Source organism: Dama dama, chromosome 9 (assembly GCF_033118175.1).
Source record: "Dama dama isolate Ldn47 chromosome 9, ASM3311817v1, whole genome shotgun sequence".
In the NCBI taxonomy this organism is placed as follows: Eukaryota; Metazoa; Chordata; class Mammalia; order Artiodactyla; family Cervidae; genus Dama; species Dama dama.
The window spans coordinates 53,746,916-53,759,183 of NC_083689.1; the positions used below are offsets into that span (position 1 = coordinate 53,746,916).

General features: G+C 34.4%; 1 protein-coding gene across 1 annotated transcript; it reads left to right on the top strand.

The window, feature by feature from the left end:
• Window positions 1–8,864: 8,864 nt before the first annotated feature.
• IGIP (IgA inducing protein) lies at window positions 8,865–11,746 on the top strand. The gene has a single exon (XM_061151465.1). It carries the CDS (start codon window positions 11,414–11,416, stop codon window positions 11,573–11,575), a length of 162 nt encoding a protein of 53 aa, XP_061007448.1. The 5' UTR covers window positions 8,865–11,413; the 3' UTR covers window positions 11,576–11,746.
• The last annotated feature ends 522 nt before the right edge of the window (window positions 11,747–12,268 follow it).

The following is a 12,268-nucleotide window of genomic DNA, read 5'->3' on the forward strand; positions in this document are numbered from 1 at the left end:
CAAGCTATTTCCATTGTACTGTGCATTTTCCCATTAAATTGTTTGCTTTTAATATTCATACAATGTTTAATATGAGGTGACCGTACAATAGTTAGGAGTTTCTTTACTTACAAAATCACTGGAAATGATTAAATTGCTTTTCCCCTTCCCCCAAGGTGCATTTTTCTTATTTCCACATAGTAAAGTTGAGCTTTTACAGTGCATAATGTGACATTTGGAATGCTTATCAACTGCATGTAAACATTAATAACCTGCACTTTTTTGTCTTAAGGTTTGTTGAGCTGTTTTGTTCACTGTACTTTAACTGTGATATGGAAAAGACTGCATTCTCTGTGCTGTTATTAGTTAGGAAAGAGAATTGCTTTGATTTTGTCTCTTGTTTACTATAGCTTCTTAAAGTTAAGCCTTGTACTACAGGTTGTTGGAGTACTCCTAGATCAGTGTTTCATAGTAGCCAGCAATAAGTAGTGCAAGTCAACAAAAACACAGCAAACTTAGGCAAAGTGTCCTTTCTTTGAGATGCGAGTTCTTTCATGAGGTTTTCTTTAGGGTCCGAGTTACCTAAAGTGAAGCCTTTCATAGCTATAGACTTCAGATTCTGCTTGGAATCCTACCGGATCAAGAAGCACATGTATTGTGCAATTATCTTTACACTATAACAGTTAAACACAATCTTACTAAGATTTTGAAACCAGTGTCTGATTTATGGTCAGTGGATTTTAAAAGAAATCCACATTCAGATCTTTTAAGACTTAAAACGTGATCATAGAAAAGACTAATGACTGTAAAGATGCTCTTTTTTTTGCATCTCACTTTACCTCCCCAAGTACCCCCAACCTTCCCTTTTCCCTTCTCCTGTTTCATCCTTTTTCCACCCTTCCCCCCAGGTGCTCGGTACTTTACCAAGGTTCTATAACTCAGTGTTTTATGTTGGAGTTTTTCCTTGTTTTTATTTTACTAGTTGGTAAACCCTGTTTGTGCTGAAACAAAAAAGGAAATGGTATATTTGACCATATGTGTTATTCATAGAAGACAGTATGATCAAATGTGCCAAAAACATGTAAACAAAAGTTAATTCATGACAAGTATGCCTTATTTTTAATGATCTGCTTTGTCTTACAATTAAGGTCCAAGAGCTTGGTTAAACTATACTATTTGCCTAAGTATAAAAGAACACTTGAAATGCATTACATTCTTTAAAATGAGAGACATTGTCAAGTAATTTAATCCAGAGATCAGCCACCAGATTTTAAATGCCCATATAAGTGTGTGTGTTTGGTATTGTTCGTTTTTTTGGTTTTTTTTTTAAGTCACCAAATCTTTTTTTAAGCTACTTTTTATTTGTGCCTCCTATTTATCATGCTGATGTTGGAAGCAGCAGTCATCCAGCCACAGAGGGAGCTAAAGTTAACTAACCAGAACTGTAGAAATCATTATACATGCCTTTGACAACAAAGGAAGTTCATAAGAAAAGCCATGTTGGCTTTTCCTCCACTAGATACAGATTGGAGGTAGATGAATATTTGCCAAATGGAAAAAAAGACAATGTGAGTCAGAAAGACAGACTTTTCCAGCTTCTGAAAAGCCATGGAGAGTAGAAACCAAAACCAACAGGGAAATAAAAAACCTTGAAAGTCTCACTTTCTAGTTGTCCCATGCAGGGGTTGAAATTTGACTCAAAGTGAAAAATATATCAATGTATTTTATAGGTCTTCACATCTAGAGATGGATAACTATCCCAATTTGGTTTTTCAGGTGATGGAGAAAGCTGCTAGTAATTTTAACCCCTGCCTAAAGAAGACAGATAATTTCATTTGGGAGCAAGTACTTGTTGCCTTGAAAAATAGCACTGTAATAGCCTATGATAATTAGTTATAGAATAACCTTTTTCCCTTTTAAACTATGCAAATTATTAAATAAGTGTAAATTAGGACTCAATTAAAGATAGTTGATTATATTGCAATCAGATGGCATTCACAAACTTAACTGGAGCATATACAAATAAAATATATTAGTCTAAGAGTTTTGTATGCTAACAGAAAAAATATAATTTAGCTACCTATTCTAAAAATGGTGAATATTATTAATATTGTACAATAGGACTGGGAAGACTGCCTCCTTTTTTGAAGAGAGAGATTAAGGATTTTTATAATTGTTTTTCATCAAATTTTAATATTTTTGTCAAATTTTTAGGTATTTAATTTGTAAAACAGTTTGCTTTGTACTGGCATACAGAAAATAGGGTATTGATTTTAAACTTTTTGAAGCCAAGTGATCAAGTACATTTGTAATAAAAGTCAATGGATCTATATCAGTTGTACTCACTGTTTTCATTTCTTATACTTATAGGAATGCTGTACATTTTCTGCAGGAAACAACTAAATTTGGGTGGAAGGGAGGGGAAAAGATAAGTCCATTGATAATGAGAATATGGGTGGGTACCATGACCCAACTACTTTATATAATCTTTAAGTCAGTTAAGATTTGGTATATTAAAAAAGGTGTATAGGTCACTTTTTTCCTGCCTTTTTTCCTATGAAACTTGATGTTTGTGGGGGTTGTCTCATTCATTTTTTTCTATGCTTTTAACACTTTTTATTTAGCAATGTTGAAACTTTCTAAACTAACACTTTTTTCTTTTATGATATCTTGGGTTTTCTGCCAGCCATGATTGACCCCACCATGGGCATGATTATTTTTATCTCGCACACATGGTGGAGGAAATGTCAGCCCACTCCAGTATTCTTGCCTGGAGAATCCCATGGACAGAGGAGCCTGGCAGGCTGCAGTCCATGGGGTTGCAAGAGTCCAATATGACTTACCAACTAAACCACCACCACACATGGTTCACCCTGTCTTCAGTATTCCCACTCATTTTTTCATGTTAACACATACACACATTTCCACATGATTTCAGAGTGGAGATTTCTGAAATTGTTCTGGTGGCTTTCGTAGCTCCTTGATTTGTCTTATTTTACATGTCAACGTACTTTTAAGATTTTTTTTCCCCCATAAAAAGTGAGATACCAAATCTGATGACTTTTTTCATTTTCAGTATCAGAATGAGATCCTGCTTTCTATATAAAAGGATGCTAAGAGAATCTTTAGCCACTTAAGTTTGAAAAAGGTTGGTGATAACTGAGTATAACATTTATAGTTGATGATCCCTAAAATTGGATATCAACGATTTATAGATACATATTTATATATGCACGCTTCCCCATGAAAGTGAAATGAATAGGAAAGAGAGTTTATTAGAATTGCTTAAGTGAATAAATTCACTAAAGTAATTTGTGCAAAGTTGTTTGTTAAAGTTTATCTACTTTTAAATCTCATAATATTTATTTTCATTGAAAGTTAACCAAATTTAGACCATTCATAATGAAATTATGTGACACTTAAGTGGTCACTGCTATTAAAATCACTATTTTTACCCAGCAACATTAATATAAAGAATTTGCAATAATTTTTAAGAAAAGCTGATTTTAATGTTTGAAGAGTTATTTGCTCCTAAAATAAAACCCAAATTTAAGGCCTAGGCCCTTTGACAGGCCCTTTCAGAGTAGAAATTTCATTACTATGGCGATCATCTAAATTAGCATTAGCATGAGTCAGGCAGAATTTCATAATGCAAGAACCAGGTAAAAAGTGAAATATATGATTGGTTTCAAGCCAACAGTTTGTTACCTTTCAGTTGCTAAACTGACTACCAAGTTTTGATGTTGGATGGTCCTAGGCCATTTATGTCTTTAGGAAGGTTGAATATGGCAAAGGTTACTTGTTAGAAATATTTTTCTTAAAAAGAATTTCACAGCTACTCATTTTTATTTTGTCCCCATATTGTGTTTGGTATTTATTTTCTTTTTTCCTGATGTGCTTTACTTTTGTGGAAAATTGTCTTGTTTGATAGGTAGAAACATGGTGGTGATCCTCTGTGTAAAACAAAGTTATTTCTTATGGACCAGAAATATTTTACTCATTTTGGAATTGCAAGATTTTTGCATTTTCATGAATATATACTTTGTTTTGGTGGTTATTAGTAATTTGCTTATAAATTTTTATAACACTTCCTAGAAAAAACTTAAGCTAAAGAGTTTAATTTTCTTGATTTAGGGTGCACTTTAATAATTTAAGAAGCCTCCAAGTTCAAGGACCAAACCTTTATATTCTAGAATTGTGAGAAACCTGGAAATACTCTTGTTAGCATGTGTTTTGCTCTAAACTGGATTAACACAGAAAAATCCTAAGAGGACTTGTGTTCTTACTACGAAGTAGCAGTCAAACTTACGGGACAGGTGACTTAGGTATTCACATTGACCAGCTCAGTGATGGCCATCTGCTGATGAGCTAATAGTCGTGCTGGGGAATGAGTCAAACTCCCGTTGAGCTGGAGTGGATTGGCAGTTCCAGTGCAGGTAGTTGTTGGTGACATTTGACCTACCTCCCTACCCTATACACTGGAATTTTCTTTTTTCCCATCCTCCTTTTTCCTTGTTTTGCTCTCTTTTATACTTCTTGCCATAGGCCTGCCAGTGGCACTCCAGTTTACCTCCTTAAGAAGGAAGTAAAGAAATTGCTGACTCCTGCCTTAGAAAAGAACATAGCTAACTGATCCCAGAAAGATTTCTGTATTATGAGGTAATTGCGCAGTTTCTTCTGACGGCTGTCTTCCCTGTAGTCTTAAGTTGGCAGTTTGAAGAGCATTGACATTGTTAAGATATGTATGAATTGAAGAAAGTAAGAAGTATGTGTATTTTAGGTAAGTTCCTGGAGCTGAGACTTACTGGTTTGGAAATTTGAGAGCAGAAAGGGGGAGAGCTGTTTAAATGTGTTTATGAATAGAAGTGTGAGAGGTATACAAGGGAATGGTTTGGAGGTAAAGTGGGAGAAATTTTTACTGGAGGTAGGAAAAGACACAGTTTAAATGAGAGTTGTTTGCTAAGGACAATGAAGCTGATGGTCACTAAGGAAGTTTTCAGAGAAAATGGGTCCCTTGTTGGTTATGAGAGAGCTATTGGTCTAGTTATGATGATGATGATGATGATGCAGTATATAAATCTGTTTTCAGGTATAGGATGTTTGCTTTTCTGGACAAATATAAATAGCACAATTGTGGAATGGCAACTTTTCTGGTTAAGGCAGATGGTGCTAGAGACTTATTTAGAGGGGAAGAAATTTTAAAAGTTTCAAACTTTTTCATATTTATTTTTAAACTATCAGAAATATTTATCATACAGACTATTCTCCTGGGCTCATGTTACAATGTAGTTTACATTTGCTTTTCAAAATGTTCTTTAGATCAAATTATTCAGTTTTGCAGTCCACAAAGATCCATATTATGCCTTGCTTTATAGAACCTTGAGCCTTTGTTCCACATAAATTTCTAGAAGTACAATAAACCAGGTTAAAAACACTGAATTGAAATCTTAGGTGTCTTTTCTATTTGTTTTCTGTTTGCAGTCCTAGCAACTATTTAACATTGTGGCCCTTATGAGACCCTCAAGAATATATATTTCTGAAATTAGGCAACATACCCGCCCTCAAACTCAAGTTTCTGTTTATTTTTCCACTTTCTATGTTACTTTAAAATTGTAAAATTCCCAAGAGTTCATTGGTGGCAAATATTAATAATATAATCTGGTATATCTTGGAAGTTCTTATGTCCTTTGTAGGGTGAAACTGATTGTGTTCAGATTTCTGTTCTCAGTATCCCAGTAACATTTTGATAAGATGAAAAGTTGCTATAATACTTGTTTTTAAAGTTACACAATTCAAGTATATTTGAATTAATTGTTTTCTAGTTTGGTATGGACTTATTCTCAGTGATTTTGACAGATTAATGTTTCATTTTACCCAAATCTGTATATTTTAGTGATAAAACCTCTTAAAGATAACTTTTAAAAAAGAGGTTCTGATTTTGTATTTGGAATTAATTTTTTTTACAAATGTCAAATACATTAATAATAACAATTATTTTTATTTTAACTTATTTTGTAGAGTTGGCAGTTGGTATGATTTTCATCCAGTAGTATTGTATGTCAGATTTTAAATTATGATGGTTACATGCTATAACTTAAGTCAGTATAGAGCCTTCTTAAATAACCCCTCCCTTAGGAACTGTTTAAAAAGAAGTGAATTCCCAAACCTGTGTCAAGAACCAGTGATTTAAATGACTGTGAGACAAGTCTTTGAAAGGCTTCCTTGAGTCTAGTCAATGGAGATAAATGATAGCCCATTTCCATGCTGCATACAGTTGTTAGGGTTTATAAAGTTGTCAATACGTAAAAGTGCAAAAGCAGGAAAGACTGTAAAGTTGCCTATAAAATTTCTAGTTTTCATTATTTGCACTATTTATCTTTGCACTTGATTTTTTGAAAGTTAAGACTAGTCACTTTCACTTTTGTTTCTAGTCTTTTCTAATTTCTTACGTTTTCAATATCCCACCCAAAGCAAAACTTATATGCAATTAAATATTCTTTATAAGTCCAAGAAAATATTTCGTAGTGTTAGCTATGTAGAACAAAAATTTGTTTTGATAAAATTTTTAATATGGGCCTTTATTTGCCAATAAAATCCTTTGTAAATGTGAGTTTTATTAAACTATTTGAATAGACAAAGTGAAAGTTAGGGTAGAAAAAATATATATACATACATATATATCTATGGAGTGATGTCTTTGAGATCCAATTTCCAGCCTGAAACGGCCTGGTTTTGGAGTTTATTTGTTCTCAGTGAAGTGAATGAGATTTGAGTCTAGCTGGGCATTGGTTTAAAAAGCTGAAAGTGAAGTGGGTGGCAAGTGGCAGCTCCCTCTTTCATGTAGTTTTCCATAATACTCATGGAGTTTCCTTATGGTCTATGTGATATAACTGGTGTTGAAATAACTATATTAGATGAATATTCCTTTTTGGAATTCAAGGTTGACTCACTTTTTGAGGAGGGGGGTGGCAAGGGATAAGAGACTTTATTTTAACTGGAGGCATCCTTATAACCTCAAGATGTACTCTAGAAAGAGTAGGAGAACAAAAAGCGTACCTGTGAACATATTTTTTGTCTTAGTGAGATTGCGTGACAGTGTTTGGAATTGCAAAAAAAAAAAAAAAAAATGACAGTTTTGTCAATAGAACAGAAATGTGTTTTGACTGAAATTATTTTTTGTAAATTATTATTTCATTTTATATTCCCTCTCCCATAGCCTTTTAGGAGCTTCATACTTAAAACCAACAAGCTAGAGGCCTCTCTTCAGAGCTGGTTTATTTTTGGAATGCCTGAGTGTGTTTCTGGATGGAAGGGGTGCGGCAGGGGGTGGTGTTTTAATTCTCGACATGCTCTTCTCAGCACGTTTTGCTATTTATTCTGGATCTTAAGTTTGCAAATTCTGTTGAAAATTCAGTAATGTTTTTGAAATGAGAAAGTTCTCTATGACATAGTGTGAATGTGTATGGCTGGACTCTATTGTGGAACTTGGTGGCTTTGTTTTTAATTGAGGTAGAAAGTTATAAACTTCCATTGTTCAGACTTGAGGTTTATCTAGTGGAAATGTGCCCGGTAGTTATCTAAATATGGACCAATTTTGGGAAATGAATGTTGACAAATGTGTATTTGACTCTAGATAATCCTTTTTTCAAAACTGTAACTTAAAGGCTTACATCGTTATAGTTGTCTTAGGTTTTATGTTGTCTTGGGTTAAATGTGGATGATGATCAGTAGAATATCTATGAATTTTCTTTGGGAAAAGAGAAATATTCAGTCTCCAAACCTTTTCTTGGAGACTAAATTTATCATATATGGAAAACAAAAAAAATTTAGAAAGTGGCTTTGATTATTTTTAAATAGGGTTTAATCAGTTTAATTATTTTTTCTATTTTGAAGCACTTATTTCCCAAATATGAATAAAGGGAAAAGATCAACAATATGCCCCCCTCCTTTTTGAGGACATTTTTAGTTTTTTTGACCCCATTTCCCAATCCTAGTATAAAATAAATTACGGGTAGCCCTCTTAAGTCCTTGTATCACCTTTTTGGGGTCACAGATACCTTTGATTATCAGATGAAAGTGATAGACTCTCTCCCCAGAAAGAAAACACCACATACACAGTTAATTTTGCATACAACCTCAGGGGCATCACATATCTTCTGGAATCCAAGTTAAGGATCTCTGCTCTAAACTCTGTACAGAAAATTTTAATGCAATTAATTGATAAAATTAGGAACTAAGTATTGGCCTGAAACATTTCAGATTGGAATTACTGTTAGATGGTGGCCCCTACTAGCAAAATGTGACATTCTAGACAGCTTTGTTAGACATTCTAACAACCAGACAGAAGGAAGAGAGAAGCAAAGTTCTGAGAGCTATTTTTAAGGAGTTAGGGCATCTCTAGACATGGGAGCCACTCCTGGTTCAAGGCAGGGGTCAGGGTGCCTGACAGCTTCTAGCAGGGTAGAGTTTGATAAACCACAATGCTCAGGATGCCAAGGGGTTAGCCATTATCTTAACCCCTTCCTCACCAAAAGATTTTAGTTTTGTCTATTGGGAAACAAGATGTCACTAGGGAAGAAAAAGATTTGCCTTACAACTTTGCTGGAACACATCAGTTTGGTGACATATGGGACACCGGTATTGTTTTTGAGAAAGTACATAAAACCAAAGTAAATTATTCTCTATGTAGAACATTATTTACTAGTAACATTTGTTTGGATGTATTAGCTTTGACAATTTTTACCAGTAAATATTGGTTTTATTTAAAACTGGGAATCCAGTTTATGAATAGGATAGTTGATATATCTGTCCTTTCCCCCTATAAAGAATAGTTTAAAGGTTTATGCATACTTTTTATTTTTCTCTCTTGATGCCGTGGAGTGGGGTGGGTGGGTGGGGAGAGATCTTTGAGTCAACAAACTGACAAAATGTCTTCTTCAAATTGAAAAATTGAAAAAGCAGCACCTTATTTAAGTCTAACTGTATACCATTTTAGTGCATGTATTAGTTTTAATAATGATTTTTGGTGCATGCCTTTGGGCTTATTCAAAAGTGTACAATAGGAAAGTATACGTATTTCCTTTCTTAGAAAGGAGATGTTTTTCTACTTTGCAACATGTGATTACAAAAATCTTCCTCTGTGGGAAGATTAACCATGTATTGAACTACTGAAAAGTATATATTTTTAGATATACAGAAGGAATCTACATGGAGCAGCATTCAGACCTATATAGAAGTCATAGCATTCTGTATAGGACCAAAAAGGAAATAACATTAAACAACTTAAACAGACTTTGTTGGGTAGAAATACCTTTAGATCTTGCATTGACGTCCAAAAACAAAATGCCACAAAAGTTTGCTGAGAACTTTTGTCATTTGAATTTTCTCTGTCAGTGTATTTAGCCCAAATAGAACAGCTTTGGGTTAACACATACATAAGAGTCAAAAAAACAAAGCTAACTAAATAAATCAGTCTGGTTTGCCAATCCAGCTTGACTAAATAAGTAAACTAATCACTTGCAACATGAAAAACTGTCCAACTCCTCTAAGGTTTTGACAAAATAACCTTGGCTGATGTGGGAAAACTCCCACTTTGATTTCTGACCTGACAGTGAAGGTTCATGCTTGACATGATTTCAAACCTGACAGTGTCTGTTTAAGGAGCTATGGTACAGTTTGCTAATTCAATCTCAGATACCTGTTGATTACCTGTGAGATCTAGAGTCCAAAGTAGCCAGCAGCCGTATCCCTGAGTGCTCTGTGCCCATCAGATCTCTTAAAGTTAAGCAGGGTTGGGACAGGTCACAGCTCTGATGAGTGACCTCAGGAGCTGTGGACAGCCCCAGATTCAATTGTATCTGCTTTCTTGGGAGTCATCACTGAACTAATGTCCCACATGGTGTTACTTCCTGTAGATGCTCTCTCTTGGAGGAGGCCCAGAGCACACATCCTAATCGCTTGTGGTACTCAGAGAGGGGGTGCTAACTCTGATGCCCTGGCCAAATTCCAGTTTAGGGATGTGGGTCTTCTTGCCATTCTAATTGGAAATGTGCATCGCTTCCCATTTTCCCTGTTGATCTCAGTGCAGACTGCACTGGTATATTTCTTTGCCCTGATCCCAAGTCTTTAAGATGCTGGTGTGTATTATATGGGCCAAGTTCATGCCTTATCCTAATGCTGGAAGGTTGAGGAATGAGTGAGCTTGGTATCACAGTGCCCTATAGTAGGAGGGTAAACTCTTGTGATGATTTAGGGATGAAGTTGGTCCTCTTTTTAGCATAAATTGGGAATGTACACTGGTCAGAGGCTTCCAGCCATGAGGTGTGAACTGAAACCTATTTTCCCTCTTTTCTTATAGCATGTTGAGAAAATCTGTTGGGTTTTTAGCAGTCAGGGAAGGCCGGAGTTCTGCAGCTTTAATCTGGGTAACTGAGGCTGGTTTGAGCAAGACTTTGGTTAATTAACTAGGTTCTCAGATGCCACAGACTCCGTGAAAAGTCACCATTATTTTCAATGGTTGTGATAGAATTTCCCTCAGTAGCCATTATTTTAAGATTATATTGCAGAGTTGCTTTATTTGAGCTTTTTGTGTATACACAATCCCAAACTGGAAGAAATAATAATTTTAAAAAAAAGGAATCCTGCTGTGAAAGGTATATATTACTCTAGATTTTTCTTACTGTAAATATTGTAAGATTGTAATACTGTCGATATTTTATTAACCAACAAATGTTAATCTATGTGAATTCAGACTTATTTTAAATGTGCTTCTTATTTACTGTGTGTGGTCCCTGTTGCTGACAGTATTAAGTTATATTCTGATGTAAGATTAACTTTATTAAAGAATGTAAACATTAATGTTTCCTTATGGGAAAACAAATAAAGTATAAAGAAGACAATTCTTTTCATTAAAATATACTGTGTATTTACACTTGCTAGACCCAGCACCACTTATAAATTTAGTACACTGTTCAAAATTTTAGTTAACACAGCTGACATGGTTGTGCTCTGGAAGCCTAAGAGTAGGTATTGTTGGAATATGAACAGTTTGTATTTGTCCGCTGTGAATCATAATCTTGAAATTTCTAATCAAGTTTGTAAAATTTTTATAGTAAAACATTTTAATGACAATTTAAAAATTTATCTTCTCTAAAGAATGGTCAAAACAATATCCTTTCAGAAATAGAATTGTTCTTTAATATCTTTCCAAAATGACTTTGGTTAAATGGACCAGATGTATATTAGTTAAAATTTAGGACAAAGTTGTAATATTCTTTGAGTTTACAAGTTAATCCTTATTGGAGATGTGCCAATTATACAGTAGAATATCATTAATTTGCACTGTTTGGGGACCCCATTAAGAATGCTGAATTTTGCCAACTAAGAAGTAAGCAAATGCAATTTAAAAACTAAATTTGAGCATTCTGTATTAAATATGTGCAGTTATTATCACATGAAGAAGCGCAGTGTGTCGGGCTGTAATATAACCATACTTGCTGTCATGTTCTCCCATCTCAGTGCTGGGAACTCACCATGTGGAAACCAAGCAAATGTGTTGTGCATCAGCCGGCTTGAGTTTGTTCAATATCAAAGCTGAAACTAGCGAGGTCTGCTGTACTGCTTATTGAAGTATTGTGATTCTTTTAGGCATTGATTCTTAAAAAATATATACTGTAACAGTATACTTTGTACAGATTTAAATTTTATTTGAAAAAAAAATGAAATAAAGTAGGCAAAAAAATAAAGATGTTTATTTTTCATGTGACTGTATAAACAGATCAGTCTTTTGTTTCAGTGCCTTTGGTGGGGGTGGTTATGGTCGCTCTTGGTTTGTTTTTTTTTTTTTTTTTTGGATAGACAAAAACCATTTTAAGGGTTCAGTAGCAGGTATATTTGTCTGATAATTAATTTGCTGCAGGCATTAGGTGTGCTGTCTCACATTGGAAAGCTTTCCTATTTTATTTTAAAACAAATTAGATTTTATGTGAATGGCTTCCCTATCTTGCTTCTTAAGTCAGTTTTTAAAATTCTCTGGTGGTGGGACGGTTAACCAAGCCATCTCGAATAAAGAGAAGGAAAAATTTTTCCCATAGACTATGCCCCTTTTCCACTGGAAGTTTTTTGTTTTTTGTCGTTTAAATTTGAAGTTGGTTTGGGTTACAAAAGAGTCATGACAAAAGATGAAGAATCCTCTGCAGAAAATAACAGTTGTGCTTGAAAATAAGATCCTTTTGAAACTGCTTTTCTAGTGAAAGAAGTTACCAATAAAAATGTGCCACAGGAGTGATCC

What these genes read in the sequence shown, in the direction of transcription:
- IGIP (XM_061151465.1), top strand. Translation starts at nt 11,414, where the DNA reads ATGTGCAGTTATTATCACATGAAGAAGCGCAGTGTGTCGGGCTGTAAT.